General features: G+C 33.2%; 1 protein-coding gene across 1 annotated transcript in view; it reads right to left on the reverse strand.

Moving 5' to 3' along the window:
• LOC139510201 (uncharacterized) overlaps nt 1-15,686 on the reverse strand; it is a 119,209-nt gene that overhangs the window by 37,143 nt on the left and 66,380 nt on the right. Inside the window, exons 39-45 of the mRNA XM_071296661.1 lie at nt 13,205-13,357; nt 7,680-7,840; nt 5,115-5,171; nt 3,834-4,608; nt 3,019-3,122; nt 1,794-1,917; nt 700-897 (exon numbers count right to left, since the gene is read on the reverse strand). Of these exons, the coding sequence (XP_071152762.1) occupies nt 700-897; nt 1,794-1,917; nt 3,019-3,122; nt 3,834-4,608; nt 5,115-5,171; nt 7,680-7,840; nt 13,205-13,357 (1,572 nt within the window). The remainder of the gene's footprint in view (nt 1-699; nt 898-1,793; nt 1,918-3,018; nt 3,123-3,833; nt 4,609-5,114; nt 5,172-7,679; nt 7,841-13,204; nt 13,358-15,686) is intronic.

A 15,686-nucleotide genomic window follows, 5' to 3' on the forward strand; every position in this document is an offset into this window, starting at 1 on the left:
TGACTTTCATGTATGTATATTCTTATTAATTAGTGACAAATAAATTATGAGAGTAGGGTACTGTATCAGGTAATGACCCTTTTTAATTAGTGTCAAATTACATAAGAGTTGTAAATCAGTCTTGATAATTTTATACCCTAATTAGTAAGTACATCAAAGTTCCAGTCAAGAACAATAAATAGGACGTCATTAAGGTAAACAAATCAATTAACGTTGCTTCTCAGTTTTTCAATATTTTATATGTAACAATTGCAGTATCCTCTAAAATAATTAATTGGGATTTAAGAATCATCCAAAATAAAAAGCGCCAAAATTTTTTGTATACTTTGTTGTTCCTAAATAGTGAAATTTTAAACCGCTATACGGTATGACTCTTAAATAAAAAAAATGTTAGTTTAATATACACCGTAACTAAACCCTTAAAATTTTTATCGTCATTTACATCAATATAACCTTCTCTGCATTATAAACTTTTGCCAAGTTTTGGTAAAATCATATCAATCAAAACTGCTCTTTGGAAACACTTTAGGAGGCTTCCTTTGTTTGACACAAGTTTTAATGGCACACTTTTCCTTTTAAACAGATAACAGTTTTGTTACTAACTGAATAGAAAAGACTTCTTACAAGGTTGTTTTTTGCATTAGATATTATTAACTTTTTGCTACCAGGAAATTCTTTTCTATTTATTAAGAATCTTACTCTTTAGGTTAGGCAAAAGTCCAACATCTCCAGATATACCCTCTAACAATGGACAATGCCCCAAGTTAAGCGAAGTAAGTTCCAACAAATTTTTAGCTTGGTATGGCACCATTGTTATGGCTGTATACGATAAGATTAACTGCTCTAATGACTTCAGTCTAAAAATAGCAGGAGGGATTCCACCATACTCCTTGTCTCCTGTAATTAGATTTTATATATGGAATATGAGAAATGCAGATCTGAACCTTTTTGTTGGCAGAATCCGTCCTCGAAATGGTCCTTCCATGTGGCACTATTGATCGTTTCACTTTTTGATGTTGACACTATTTTTTTTAATAACTGTACATGCTTAGCTCTATCAATTACATTTTTCAGGGTGCAAAATAAGAAAAAATTGTCAAAAATTGTCATTTTATCACAATAACTCAAGGGTTAAATTTTTTTTATTACAGTTCACTAGTTCAGGACTTATTGGTAGCAGGATTTTACTAGTGCTGTTGGAAGAACTGCTATCCTAGCAAAACAGACCTGCTAGCCAGGGCTGCCAAACAATATTTGATCCAGTCAGACATTTCTTTCTTATTCCAATTTCATTCCCATAAGATTAAGAAACAAGGCAATCATGACATGGTAATAATTTGGGCTTCATATTAATGATTGACATAAAAATTACTTCAGACTTTGATATAAAAAGTAAAAAATAACAAAAATACTGAACTCCAAGAAAAATTCAAAACTGAAAGTCACTAAGCATATTGCAAAATCAAAAGCTGACATTTCAATATGTATTTCTGATAGGCTAAACCATTCCTACTTAGCTTCTAAGATGCAAACTGGTCATATCAATCAATGTTTTACCCCCTTCCCCACCCCCTAGTAAGTACTGAATTCAGGCCTGTATAGGCCACAGTTTTATTCTCCTTATCTTGGTTTTTATTGTTTTGTGAATTCATGTTTTGATATTTTATTTTTTAAGATGTACACCATTTCTTATAGTATTTTGTTTTTGTAACCACAATTATTGTTCAGCTATCTTGCTGTATTATTGTATTTTTATAGTTAAATCGTTGTTTACAAAACCAGTAATTACTTACCTAATGATTTAAGGCCAATACGAGGTATATTCAGAAGTAAATACATGTTCAGTCTGGCTAATTCATGCTGATCCAGTATGTTGTTGTTGTTCAAATCAAACTTACTAAATAGTTCTACAAACTCCTAAAATACAAGTAAAATGTTAATGAGATTTTTTCCAATTAAAAAAAAAACCAACACATTTTTATTGTAAGTTTTCCTTTTTCCAATTAAAATACATTTTTATCCTTTACAGCTAATTTCCTAATGCATGTAGAGGAAGACTTTGGTAAGCTTGCTTGCTTTGTTTGTATATTGTACAATTATATTGGGATAATGTCCAATTACAGTTAAATATGATATATACAAGTTTAACCATGTCATATATATTGTTTGGAGATGTAAATCTTAATAACAAAGCGGGAATAAACAATTATACAAACAAAGCAAGCAAGACAACCAAAGTTTTACTCTTCAAGCAATAGGAAATTAGCTGTAACTTAATTTTTGGTTTGTTTTTACATACCATTCTTATATTTGCTAACAATATTGTATTTTGATGAAAACATAAAAATTAATAAATGTGTTGCAGGTAATCTAGATGTTTTTTAAAAGTTGTTAGATTGCTGCACCTTTGATTGATTCATATGGGCTTTAACACTCTTTTCAGCACTATTGGCTTATTCCTGGCAGTTAGTTTTTATTGGTGGAAGAAGCATCAGTGACCAGAGAGAACCATTAACCTTCAGCAGAAAAGAAAAACCCTTGTCAACTAAGATTGGAGTTATAAGTACTTGCCACACGAAGGGTAGTAACTTACAACCTCAGTGTTGATACAGTAGATCACCTACTTAGACCTCTAGACCACTGAGGCCCCCACTGCATCATTGATGTATACCCCATATCTCCTTTTGTGAGCTTAAAGGGACAATAACTGTAAATGCTAAATCAGCAAAATCAGAAACCATTTCTCCTTGGTTTTGTTGTGGGTCTCATTGTGGTCTAAGAGTGATGCGGGATGGACGATTTTTTGTAAGTGTGACACGTGAAAGTTGAATTATTGTGCCGTGAAAATGGGAAATGAAGTCTAGCGAGACACAGGAAATTACAAAAAAATGAGAATCACTTACTTACATAGTGTAAGCGGAATACGGGTCCGACAAAACAGTAAGCGGAATCCGGGCTCATAACCCCCTTTGTTGTCTAAACCCATGTGTGATACTTTTGGGAAATATTTATCCATACCTCCTCACTAAAGTAGTTTCTAATGCATGAATTATCTGCATACCATTGTGTGTACATTGCTTTTGACATTTCTGACTTTTGTTGTAAATGTATCCATGGTATACCTAGAAAAATAAAAAGGTTACAATAAAGACTTGTCAGCTGGTAAATAGTATTTGTCCTGTTCAGGTTTAGGCTCAACAAGTCAAGAATATAATTTATCAGACAAGTCCAGATAATACGACCAACTTAATGGAAGCCCTGGTTCAAGAATAGTAGTCATATTTAACATCCAAACTGCCTATCACAGTTAATAACAAAGACCCTTCAATATTGTAAGTTCATCAAAATGATCTCCGTGATTATCCAATGTAGATTCCACAGTGTAGCGATGGGATTAACAATCTTTTTAGACTTTATTCCTTTGTATTTTCATTAATTCTCTTTACCATGATAATGTACTGTAATCATTCTGAGATTTCCTACATTTATTAAATATGATAGTTGAACAATGGACAAACAAGTGGAATTAATTATTGCAGTTTCAGAAAATTTGGCACACAAATAATGCTATTTAAAATTCAAAGTGCTAGCTTTTATTTTGAGATACCTGTCCTGTCCCATTGTTTGCAAAAATGTTACAAAAATTCAGAATTTACAGTAACAGGTTTTAAGTCTGAATATTCATGAACTGTTAGAAAATGTAAATATCTTACTTTTTTTAAAACAAAAAGTTAAACTGAAAATTGAACTCTCTAATACAACATTTCAAAAACAATAGTTGTTGCAACTATAAATCAAACATTATTATAATAACTATTTATAATAAAAGCTACCTTTCATGCTAAGAATTTTCAGCTTTTTCAAACGTCCAATCTCCTCTGGTATAGATGTAATTGGATTGTAATCTAAAATTAGTTCCTCTAGTCTGTGTAAATTGCTGATTTTAACTGGTACCTCCTCTAACAGTAATCCAGTTAATGTTAAAGAGGTCAACAAACTGGATACAGGCCAATCAATGTTTAATTTCTTAATGGGAATATGGTAAATATGGAATATTCTAAGAGCTGGTCCTAAAATGACATCACTTGGTAGTTCCTTTAAACCATGCATACCACTCAGAAATACAATCTCTAGATTTGTACATTTGGACATGCCTGATGGAAAAATAGGTGTCTTCTCCATAGGCACATCTGTGATAGCAAAAACCTTCAATTTTCTAAAAGTTTTGAAAACATCATCTGGTAATGTGTCCAAAGGTACCCCATTGACTAGCAGTGTACTCAGATTTTCGGAGTATGGATGATAAAATTCCTTTTCTAGAGAAAACCTTATCAGAGGAAAGAGATTCTGAGCACGCATGCCATTACTGTGTGCTTTACATGCCAAAAAATTGAGCACTCTTTTAAATTTATTGGTGTCTTTCATCATAGTATAGCTTCCTTGGTCGTCTATTACAGAGAGTGCTATTTGTGAGTCCATATAAAGGTCATCAATTCCATCAGTGTAATTTGCAGGGCTCTGTTGGTAAGGTAGTCCACCGTACTGAGTAGAATAAATACAACACAGGGAAGCATAAGGTTGTATCAGCTGGTACAGTAAACTTTCAATCTGAAATCAGATTACACAATGTTTTACACATGCAGCAAGACAATTTACATCTGAAATTCAGATCATGTAATGTTTTACACATGCAGCTAGACAATTTACATCTGAAATTCAGATCATACAATGTTTTACACATGCAGCAAGACAATTTACATCTGAAATTCAGATCACACAATCTTTTACACATGCAGCTAGACAATTCAAATCTGCAGCTAGAAAATTTACATCTGAAATTCAGATCATACAATGTTTTACACATGCAGCTAGACAATTTACATCTGAAATTCAGATCATGCAATGTTTAACACATGCAGCAGGACAACTTACATCCAAACTTTTGCTTTTTTCTTTTTCTTAATATGAAAGAAATGGAAAGAGTCAAGCAAGTTTTATAATACACAACAAGCAATACAAGTTAACAGTATTAAAACAGGCGGGGAAAAATCACTAGTCTGAGAACCTGCTTATCAGCTTTTTCTTTTAATTAAATATTAATATATCTGAAATACCTGTTTTCTTTCCAAGCCTTTGGTTGAAATCAACTGATCAAAAGATGGAACTGAGAGCTAAAAAGCAAAAACAAATAAAAAATACCATTACATGAAGCCTCATATTTTAGGTGCATACATTTGTGCATTAAGGAAAACTTGATTGTTGCTAATTCCAGACTGTAGATAGTATTTGAATTCACAGACATCTTTGCCAAAATGGTTTCAGATTTTATTTTTGATTTTTAGTAGTCTCCCTGTGGATTGGCCAATGTTTCCTGCATAATCAAGACGTTTTAAACTAGAGGCTCCAAAGAGCCTGTGTTGCTCACATGATTTTATTTACTATTGATGCGTGAAATAATGCAACCGTTATACTTTTGCTCTAGTATCAGAGATACAAGTCAAAATCTGCATATTCCCCCTATTTTCTATTTTTAGCCATGTCTGCTATGTTGGTTGGCAGACAGGGTCATTGGACACATTTTTAAAAACCAAATACCCTAATGCTTATTTGAGGTCAAGGTTGGTTAAATTTGTCTCAGTTGTTTCAGGAGAAGACATTTGTAAAAGATTACAAAAATTTTACGAAAAATTGACTATAAAGGGCAATAACTCCTAAAGGGGTTGACTGACTATTTTGGTCATGTTGACTTATTTGTAGACCTTAATTTGCTGAACATTATTGCTGTTTATAGTTTATCTCTATCTATAATAATATTCAAGATAATAATAAACTAGAGGCTCTAAAGAGCCTGTGTCGCTCACCTAGGTCTATGTGAATATTAAACAAAGGAAGCAGATGGATTCATGACAAAATTGTGTTTTGGTGATAGTGATGTGTTTGTACGTCTTACTTTACTGAAAATTCTTGCTGCTTACAGTTATCTCTATCTATAATGAACTTGGCCCAGTAGTTTCAGTGGAAAATGTTAGTAAAAATTGACAAATTTTATAAAAATTGTTAAAAATTGACTATAAAGGACAATAACTCCTTAGGGGGTCAATTGACCATTTCAGTCATGTTGACTTATTTGTAAATCTTACTTTGCTGAACATTATTGCTGTTTAAAGTTTATCTCTATCTATAATTATATTCAAGATAATTACCCAAAACAGTAAAATTTCCTTAAAATTACCAATTTAGGGGCAGCACCCCAACAACGGGTTGTCCGAATCATCTGAAAATTTCAGGGCAGATAGATTTTGACCTGATAAACAATTTTACCCATGTCAGATTTGCTCTAAATGCTTTGGTTTTTGAGTTATAAGCCAAAAACTGCATTTTACCCCTATGTTCTATTTTTAGCCATGGTGGCCATCTTGGTTGGATATCCGGGTCATCGGACACATTTTTTAAACTAAATACCCAAAAGATGATTGTGGCCAAGTTTGGATTAATTTGGCCCAGTAGTTTCAGAGGAGAAGATTTTTGTAAAAGATTACAAAGATTTACGAAAAATGGTTAAAAATTGACTATAAAGGGCAATAACTCCTAAAGGGGTCAACTGACCATTTCGGTCATGTTAACTTATTTGTAAATCTTACTTTGCTGAACATTATTGCTGTTTACAGTTTATCTCTATCTATAATAATATTCAAGATAATAACCAAAAACAGTAAAATTTCCTTAAAATTACCATTTTAGGGGCAGCAACCCAACAACGGGTTGTCCGATTCATCTGAAAATTTCAGGGCAGATAGATCTTGACCTGATAAACAATTTTACCCCGTCAGATTTGCTCTAAATGCTCTGGTTTTTGAGTTATAAGCCAAAAACTGCATTTTACCCCTATGTTCTATTTTTAGCCATGGTGGCCATGTTTTTTGATGAAATGGGAATTAAAACACAAACTTTATTCTAGATACCCTAGGAATCAATCAGATGAAGTTTTGTTTGAATTGGTTCAGTAGTTTCAAAGGAGAAGATCTTTGAAATAGTTTACAACGACGACGACGACGGACGCCAAGTGATGGCAAAAGCTCACATTTCCTTTTAGGAAAGGTGAGCTAAAAATGTCCTTAAAATTACCAATTCAGGGGCAGCAACCCAACAATGGTTTGTCGGATTTGTCTGAAAATTTAAGAGCGGATAGATTATAACCTGCTGAAGATTTTAACCCAGTCAGATTTGTTCTAAATACTTTAGTTTCAGAGAAATATTGGCACTCACACCACATCTTCCTATATCTATATAAGCCAAAAACTGCATTTTACCCATATGTTCTATTTTTAGCCATGTCTGCCATGTTGGTTGACAGGCGGGGGTCATCGGACACATTTTTGAAACTAGTTACCCTAGTGATGATTGTAGTTAAGTTTGGTTTAATTATGGCCATTAGTTTCAGAGAAGAAGAATTTTTTTTTAAATTTTTCATTGGAAGTAAAAGGTTGAAAGTTGTACAGCTTAGGTTTTTTAAGGACTGATATAAAGCTAATGGTGTGTTTGCTGATATACTTTGCACTCACTATATTATAAGCCTGTATCCATTTACAGGGAGGGGGCACAAATATATAAGTACTTTCATATAAGTAAAGTGTTCCCCAATCCTTGATGTAGGGCCTCATTATAAAGGAAAAAATTACCTGATATGCTAATAATGCAACATAAGTCCAACTTTGATATAAACATCCATAACTTAAATCCACAGGAACAAACTGCTTTACAGGAAATCCTGGGATATCCATAAAATGCACACATATTTCCTGTGGTTTCTTAAGTTTGTATGTCTTCTCTTTCAAACCATCTGAAAAGGTAGTTATTATATTTTTTCACTTGGAATTATATCAAAGTTTTATTGAAAAAACTAGCAACAACAACAACTGACATAGCATTCAAGACTAATGTCAAAAATGGTAATAAGCCTGTTAACATTTCAAACTTGGCAGATTTTATTCAGGATTCTTCTGTAAAAACTTTTGCACATTGAAGGTATCTCAATCATGTTTCCAATAATTCAACAACTTTTAAATAAGTAAGGAAAAATTAATTAGCTAATCAGAATCATAGTTTCCATGGTTACAATTTTTTCCCCTTTTAAATAAAAAACTAGAGGTTCTAAAAAATCTGTGTTGCTCACCTTGGTCTATGTGCATATTAAACAAAGGACACAGATGGATTCATGACAAAATTGTTTTGGTGATTGTGATGTGTTTGTAGATCTTACTTTATTGAACATTCTTGCAGCTTAAAATTATCTCTATCTATTATGAACTTGGCCCAGTAGTTACAGTGATAAATATTTTACAAAAATTTATGAAAATTGTAAAATATTGACTATAAAGGGCAATAACTCCTTAAGAGGTCAATTGACCATTTTGGTCATGTTGACTTATTTTTAGGTCTAACTTTGTTGTACATTATTGCTGTTTACAGTTTATCTCTATCTATAATAATATTCAAGATAATAACCAAAAACAGCAAAATTTTCTTAAAATTACCAATTCAGGGGCAGCAACCTAATAATGGGTTGTCGGATTCATCTGAAAATTTCAGAGCAGATAGATTTTGACCATATTAACAATTTAACTCCAGTCAGATTTGCTCTAAATGCTTTGGTTTGAGAGATAAAAGCCAATCAAATTGCTTGTAGGCACTATGGGTTGAGAGTGCTTCAATTTATCAATGGGAAGTAGAATTAAGTGTTGCATTGGTTGTTGTTGATTTAACAGGAATTCTAGACAAAGGAAGATAACTCCAATTTTTTAAGATGAATTTAATAACACACCTGCCAACTCTCCCGTTTTGAGCGGGAGACTCCCACTCAAAAGGGGAAAATCAGGAAATCTCCCGCGCGGGGAGTATAGAATCTCCCACTTTTGAATAAATCTTGAATGATAAGTCCATATTAATTATGTGTTTGTATCACTGATGAGGGTTGTTTTTACCTGCAACGACCATGTAAATTGAAAATGAGGTCAAGGTCAGATGAACCATGCCAGGCAGACATGTACAGCTAACAATTCTTCAATACAACAAATATAGTTGACTTATTGCTTATAAATTAAGAAAAACAGACCAAAACACAAACACTTAACACTTAGCAATGGACTGTGAAAATGAGGTCAAGGTCAAATAAAACAGGCGTAACAGACATATAGATCATAAAATATTTCCATACACCAAATATAGTTGACCTAATGCATAAAGTATTACAAAAATAGACCAAAACTCAAAACCTTAACTTTGACCACTGAAACATGAAAATGAGGTCAAGGTCAGATGACACCTGTCAGCTAGACATGTACACCTTACAATCATTCCATACACCAAATATAGTAGACCTATTGCATATAGTATGAGAAAAACAGACCAAAACACAAAAACTTAACTAAAACCACTGAACCATTAAAATGAGGTCAAGGTCAGATGACACCTGCCAGTTGGACATGTACACCTTACAGTCCTTCCATACACCGAATATACTAGACCTATTGCTTATAGTATCTGAGATATGGACTTGACCACCAAAACTAAACCTTGTTCACTGATCCATGAAATGAGGTTAAGGTCAAGTGAAAACTGTCTGACGGGCATGAGGACCTTGCAAGGTACGCACATACCAAATATAGTTATCCAATTACTTAGAATAAGAGAGAATTTAACATTACAAAAAATCTTAACTTTTTTTTCAAGTAGTCGCTGAACCGTGAAAATGAGGTCAAGGACATTGGACATGTAACTGACGGAAAGTTTGTAACATGAGGCATCTATATACAAAGTATGAAGCATCAAGGTCTTCTACCTTCTAAAATATAAAGCTTTTAAGAAGTTAGCTAACGCCGCCGCATGATCACTATCCCTATGTCGAGCTTTCTGCAACACAAGTTGCAGGCTCGACAAAAATTATGCAATTTTTATTCAGAAATAACTCATATTTATCAAATGTTCATGAATTGAGGAAAAAACATCATTTTTTGCTGCACATTTATCAAATTAAAAAAATTGCACTATTTACAGTTTTATAAAATTTGGGTCACATAATTTCCTTGCAAAATGACACAAATTGCCATTTTAAAAAATAGGGGTCCATGCACTCATTTTCAAGTTGAATAAGTTTGAATGATAAAACTCTGTTGAAAACTGAATCTTTTCCTGATAAGTCATAGTTTGACGTCGCGAAAATACCAATTTACGTTAGCAACATCATTACCTCCCCTATAACTGTATCGTATGCCCTTAAGAGGTCAACTGACCATCTTGGTCAAGTTGACTTATTTGTAGATCAGGGCAGATAGAAATTGACCTGATAATAATTTTACACCATGTCAGATTTTCTCTAACTGCTTTGGTTTCAGAGATATAAGTCAAAATCTACATTTAACCCCTATGTTCTAATTTTAGCCATGGCAGCCATCTTGGTTGGTTGGCTGGGTCACCGGGCACATTTTTTTAAAAGGATGATGGACGCCTTCGGGCCAGGTGACCTAAAAAAGGGGAATGTGTCCATGGGACACAGATGATGCCCCCCTGCAGCATATCAAATAAACTTATAGAGGGACATAACTGATTGATTGATTGATTGTTTGGGTTTTGACACCACAATTAGGCACCACATTTGGGCTATTTAGTGGCAATAGTTTTAATTGGTGGAGGAAGGCGTAGTGCACAGAGAAAACCACCAACCTTCCATAGGTAATAACTAACAAACCTAGTAAATAAGAATTAGAGTCCAGTGCCATCACACGAGCTGGGTTCAAACTCACAACCTTAGTTTGGCTGGCTAGTGATAACAGTAGTAGAACTACTTAGACCACTTGGCCAATGAGGCAAAACCTTTTCCATTGGTAAAGGGGCATAACTTTAGAAAGGTTAAAGTGACACAACCAAAGTTTAATAAGCATTTTGTTTAAGTTTCATAATATTTGGTTGAGGCAAACTAAAATTAGAGATCAAAAACGAAAAATTCAGCAATTTTTCCATTTATAAATGGGCATAACTCTAGAACAACTAAAGTGACAACACCAACATTCAAACTTGATCTGTGTTTTGTGGTAATAAGTATTGTGTAAAAGTTTCATAACACTTGGTTGAGTCAAACTAAAATTAGAGAACAGAAAAGAAAAATTCAGCAATTCTTCTATTTGAAAAGGGGCATAACTCTAAAATGGTTAAAGTGAAGTCACCAAAATTCAATTAATTTTTATTAAGCATTTTGTTCAAGTTTCATTATATTTGGTTGAGATAAACTAAATTTAGAGAACAGAAACCAACTTTGGGACATACGGATGAACTGACATACAGACAGACAAGGGAAAAACTTAAATCCCCCTTCGCTACGATGAGGGCACAATTGTTAAATTTTACAATACTCCTACAAAGATGGTAATATTTTCTGATGATCTACTATAATTTCCCTAATTACTTATATGCTTAGTGTCATAAATCTTGCCAAAATACTAAATTTGATTTTCCATATCAGTTACATTTGCAAGGGCAAGAACTTCCTAAATTTTTGTTAATTCCCACTATAATTATAATTCATCCAAGATAATGGTGTATTGGTATCAAACTTTTACACACAAAAAACTTAAACTCATTCTAGACATTGCTTTAAATTATTATAAATATCTGGCAGGAATTGTTACACAATTGTATATGTGACAGCACTTATAAGACAATAAAATGGACAGATCGAGGGATGCCCTGTATCTCTGTTTGCATTTTACAGGGGAAAATAATAATTTAAGAACCTTTGTGAGTAAGCTCACATACCCCATGCCCCTAAAATGTCACTAGACAAAAAAATCTCATCAAATTCCTAAGTTGAAAGACTCATAGCTCTACAAAAGTCAACTGATAAAAAATTTCTTGTGGATATGCACACTTACATATTATGTCCCCATTAACTAAAAAGTTTCATGAAGTTCTGTTGTGTGGTTTCAGAGGACTTGTGATGACAAACTGTTGCAGTGGTGTATTGAGGCCAATAAGTTCAAAGGGGCATAACTACTAGACAAAAATTCAATCATAATTTCCTGTCGATATGAACATCTAAATAGTATGTCCTCATTATCTACAATGTTTCATGAAATTCAGTTGTGTGTTTTCAGAGGAGTTGGGATGAAAACTGTTGCAGTAGTATATTGAGGCTGATAAGTTCAAAGGGCCATAACTACTAGAAAATAATTGAATCATAATTTTCTGTTGATATGCACATCTACATATTATGTCCTTAATATTTACGATGTTTTATGAAATTCAGTTGTGTTTTTTCAGAGGAGTTGCGAATACAAACTGTTGCAGTAGTATATTGAGGCCAATTAGTTCAAAGGGGCTTAACTCTGAGAAAAAATATTGAATCATAATTTTCTGTTTATTTGCACATCTACATATTATGTCCTTAATATCTACAAAGTTTCAAGAAATTCCTTTATGTAGTTTCAGAGGAGTTGAGATGACAAGTATAGTATGGACGGGCTGACAGACATGTCAAAAACATTATACCCTTAGGAACATTGTTCCCTGGGGTATAATAATCCGAGATATTGTTGATGTTAAACTTTAAACTTAATCATATCAATAAATTCCATTGAAATGATAAGAATCACATGTCTGTGTATATCTAAAATAAGGAAGTTCTTCGCCCAACCTTTTTCTTAATTTAAGGACTAATAACATATTAAAAGTTGGCAGATAATGATTAAAAAGATGTATACAGTTTCCGCAAGTCATAACAAGAATGTGTCCCCAGTACACAGATGCCCCATCCACACTATCATTTCCTATGTTAATGGGGTAAAATCTCTAATTTGGCATCAAAATGAGAAGGATCATGTCATAGGGAACATGTGTACTAAGTTTTTCAATTTGATTGGACTTCAACTTCATCATCAAAAACTACGACGACCAAAAACTGTAACCTGAAGCGGGACAGACGGACGAACGAACAAAAGAAGGAACAAACAGACGGACGCACAGACCAGAAAACATAATGCCCATAAATGAGGCATAATAATAAAAACACATAAATAGTTTCGTGATGACTTCATCTTAGTATTCTGCACCATCTCCAAAACCAGAGTGATCACATAGATCCAGCATGGTTCAATCAAAAATTGATAGTCACAATAGCAATTAAATGCATTTAAAAAAACTACCATTCTCTTACCTTCAATGCTTATAAAGTTCTTCCGAGTATTGTTATACAAGGATTTTACATTTGGCAATTTCCATTTTATTATTCCAAGTGTATTATTTAGCCTTTCTCTTCGATCCATTTCATCTGCTGCCTCCTTTTTCAACTTTTGATCAAAGTACTTTTCTGAAAAAAAATATATTGAATAAAAGTCAAATGACTTATTTCAAAAATGAAAATCAGCACATTTGCAAGTAAGCAGCATTCAATTAGTTTGACCCCACCCACCCATCCCAAAATATTGCAAATCCTTTCAGTTACCATGACAGTTGATAATTTTTATCATATCTAAATATTGTTTTAGATTTTTGTATTCATGGCTTATAATAATTATTGATAGTTTTTATCTAATTCTTCACCTACTTTTTTAACTTGTAGCTTGCCATGTTTTATAGACACTAGTCTATTGTTGAAAACTACATTCTGATCTCTAGATGGTTTTAGGCTGTTTATATCATTAGGTAGCTGTCTTAACCAAGTATACCCTACATCTCCTTTTATTCAAACATGTTGTAAAGCAAATAAAATGAAATGATGTAAGTTTAACAGAATTTTATTCTATTTTAAATTTATACATTTTTTCAACCTTAAAGTATTATATTTTTTTTTGCAATGATCCATTAGAATAAGAATAACAGTATTGCAGTTGAAGTGTTGCTGCCCTCAATTTTGATTTGACGGTTGCAAATTTCTGATTTACTGTCTCCACTATGCGTCCCTACTCCCCAGTAAAACTGCATTTGCGACATGCAATTGACAGTATTCTTTACATACAGATGCAGGCTAATACAAACATGATGTGTTTACACTAAATAAATTGGATGTGTACTGATTAGGAAATATTTCCTTCATGTCATGGTTTAATATGATGCCTACCCAGAGGACAAATACTGTATTTCTATACGTTGAAGTGTAACAAAATCCATTAAAATGATTGACTGTTTTCGTTAGAAGTAAAAAATAATTAAAGCAGGGTAAATAAATAAAAGTGTGTGTAAGCTGCTAAAATGTATATATTTTATTAGAATTACAATGAAAATAACTATAATATTAACAATAAATATGCCCTCATTTGTCAAACCATTTGTGCTAATTAGAACACGACTTTGTTTTCAAAAGGTAATAAGGACGTCACTTAAGAATTGATATTTTAGTCTAGGAAAACCTGATTCATTAGTTGTAATAACCTTTCAACTAGCTGTGAATACTCTTAGATCAGTTCCGATCTGATGTGTCAAGTGATTTTTACAATTTGTTCATATGTTGTGCTGATACACAACTGTCCACGGTTAGGGGAGGGTTTCTGAGCTTGCATAGATAAAGGAAGATGTGGTATGGGTGCCAATGAGACAACTCTCCATTCCAAAAGGAATTTATAAAAGTAAACCATTATAGGTTGAGGTATGGCCTTCAACATGTAGCCTTGGCTCACACCAAACAGCAAGCTATAAAGGGCCCCAAAAATAACAAGTGTAAAAGCATTCAAACGTGAAAAACAACAGTCTAATCTATATAAAACTAGAGGCTCTAAAGAGCCTGTGTCACTCACCTTGGTCTATGTGCATATTAAACGAAGGACACAGATGGATTCACGACAAAATTGTGTTTGGTGTTGGTGATGTGTTTGTAGATCTTACTTTACTGAACATTTTAGCTACTTACAGTTTTCTCTATTTATAATAAACATCTTTCGTTACAGATGAAAATATTTTTTTAAAATTTACAAAAATTTACCAAATTAAAGAAAATTGTTAAAAATTGACTTTAAAGGGCAATAACTCCTTAAGGGGTCAACTGACTATTTTGGTCATTATTGCTGTTTACAGTTTATCTCTATCTATAATAGTGTTCAAGATAATAACCATCAATGGCAAAATTTCTTTAAAAAATACCAATTGGGGGGCAGCAACCCAACAACCAGTTGTCCAATTCATCTGAAAATTTCAGGGCAGATTTATATTGACTTGATAAACAATTTAACCGCATGTCAGATTTGCTCTATATGCTTTGGTTTCAGAGTTATCAGCCAAAATCTACATTTTACCCCTATGTTCTATTTTTAGCCATGGCGGCCATCTTGGTTGGTTGGCCGGGTCAACGGACACATTTTTCAAACTAAATACCACAATGATGATTGTGGCCAAGTTTGGTTAAATTTGGCTAAGTAGTTTCAGAGGAGAAGATTTTTGTAAAAGTTAACGACGACGGATGACGACGACGGACGCCAAGTGATGAGAAAAGGTCACTTGGCCCTTCGGGCCAGGTGAGCTAAAAATGAGAAACACTTATGAACCACATAAACAGATGACAACTACTGAACATCAAATTCCTGACTTAGGACAGGTGCAATACACGAATAAACAGCCACAATCTGTATGTGCTTGTCCAAAGTCAGATTCAGTGTTTGTAGTTGGTTGCTGTCTATCATATTTGTTTTTCACTTATTATTTTTATC

The sequence above is a fragment of the Mytilus edulis genome, chromosome 2 (genome assembly GCF_963676685.1).
Source record: "Mytilus edulis chromosome 2, xbMytEdul2.2, whole genome shotgun sequence".
NCBI lineage: Eukaryota > Metazoa > Mollusca > Bivalvia > Mytilida > Mytilidae > Mytilus > Mytilus edulis.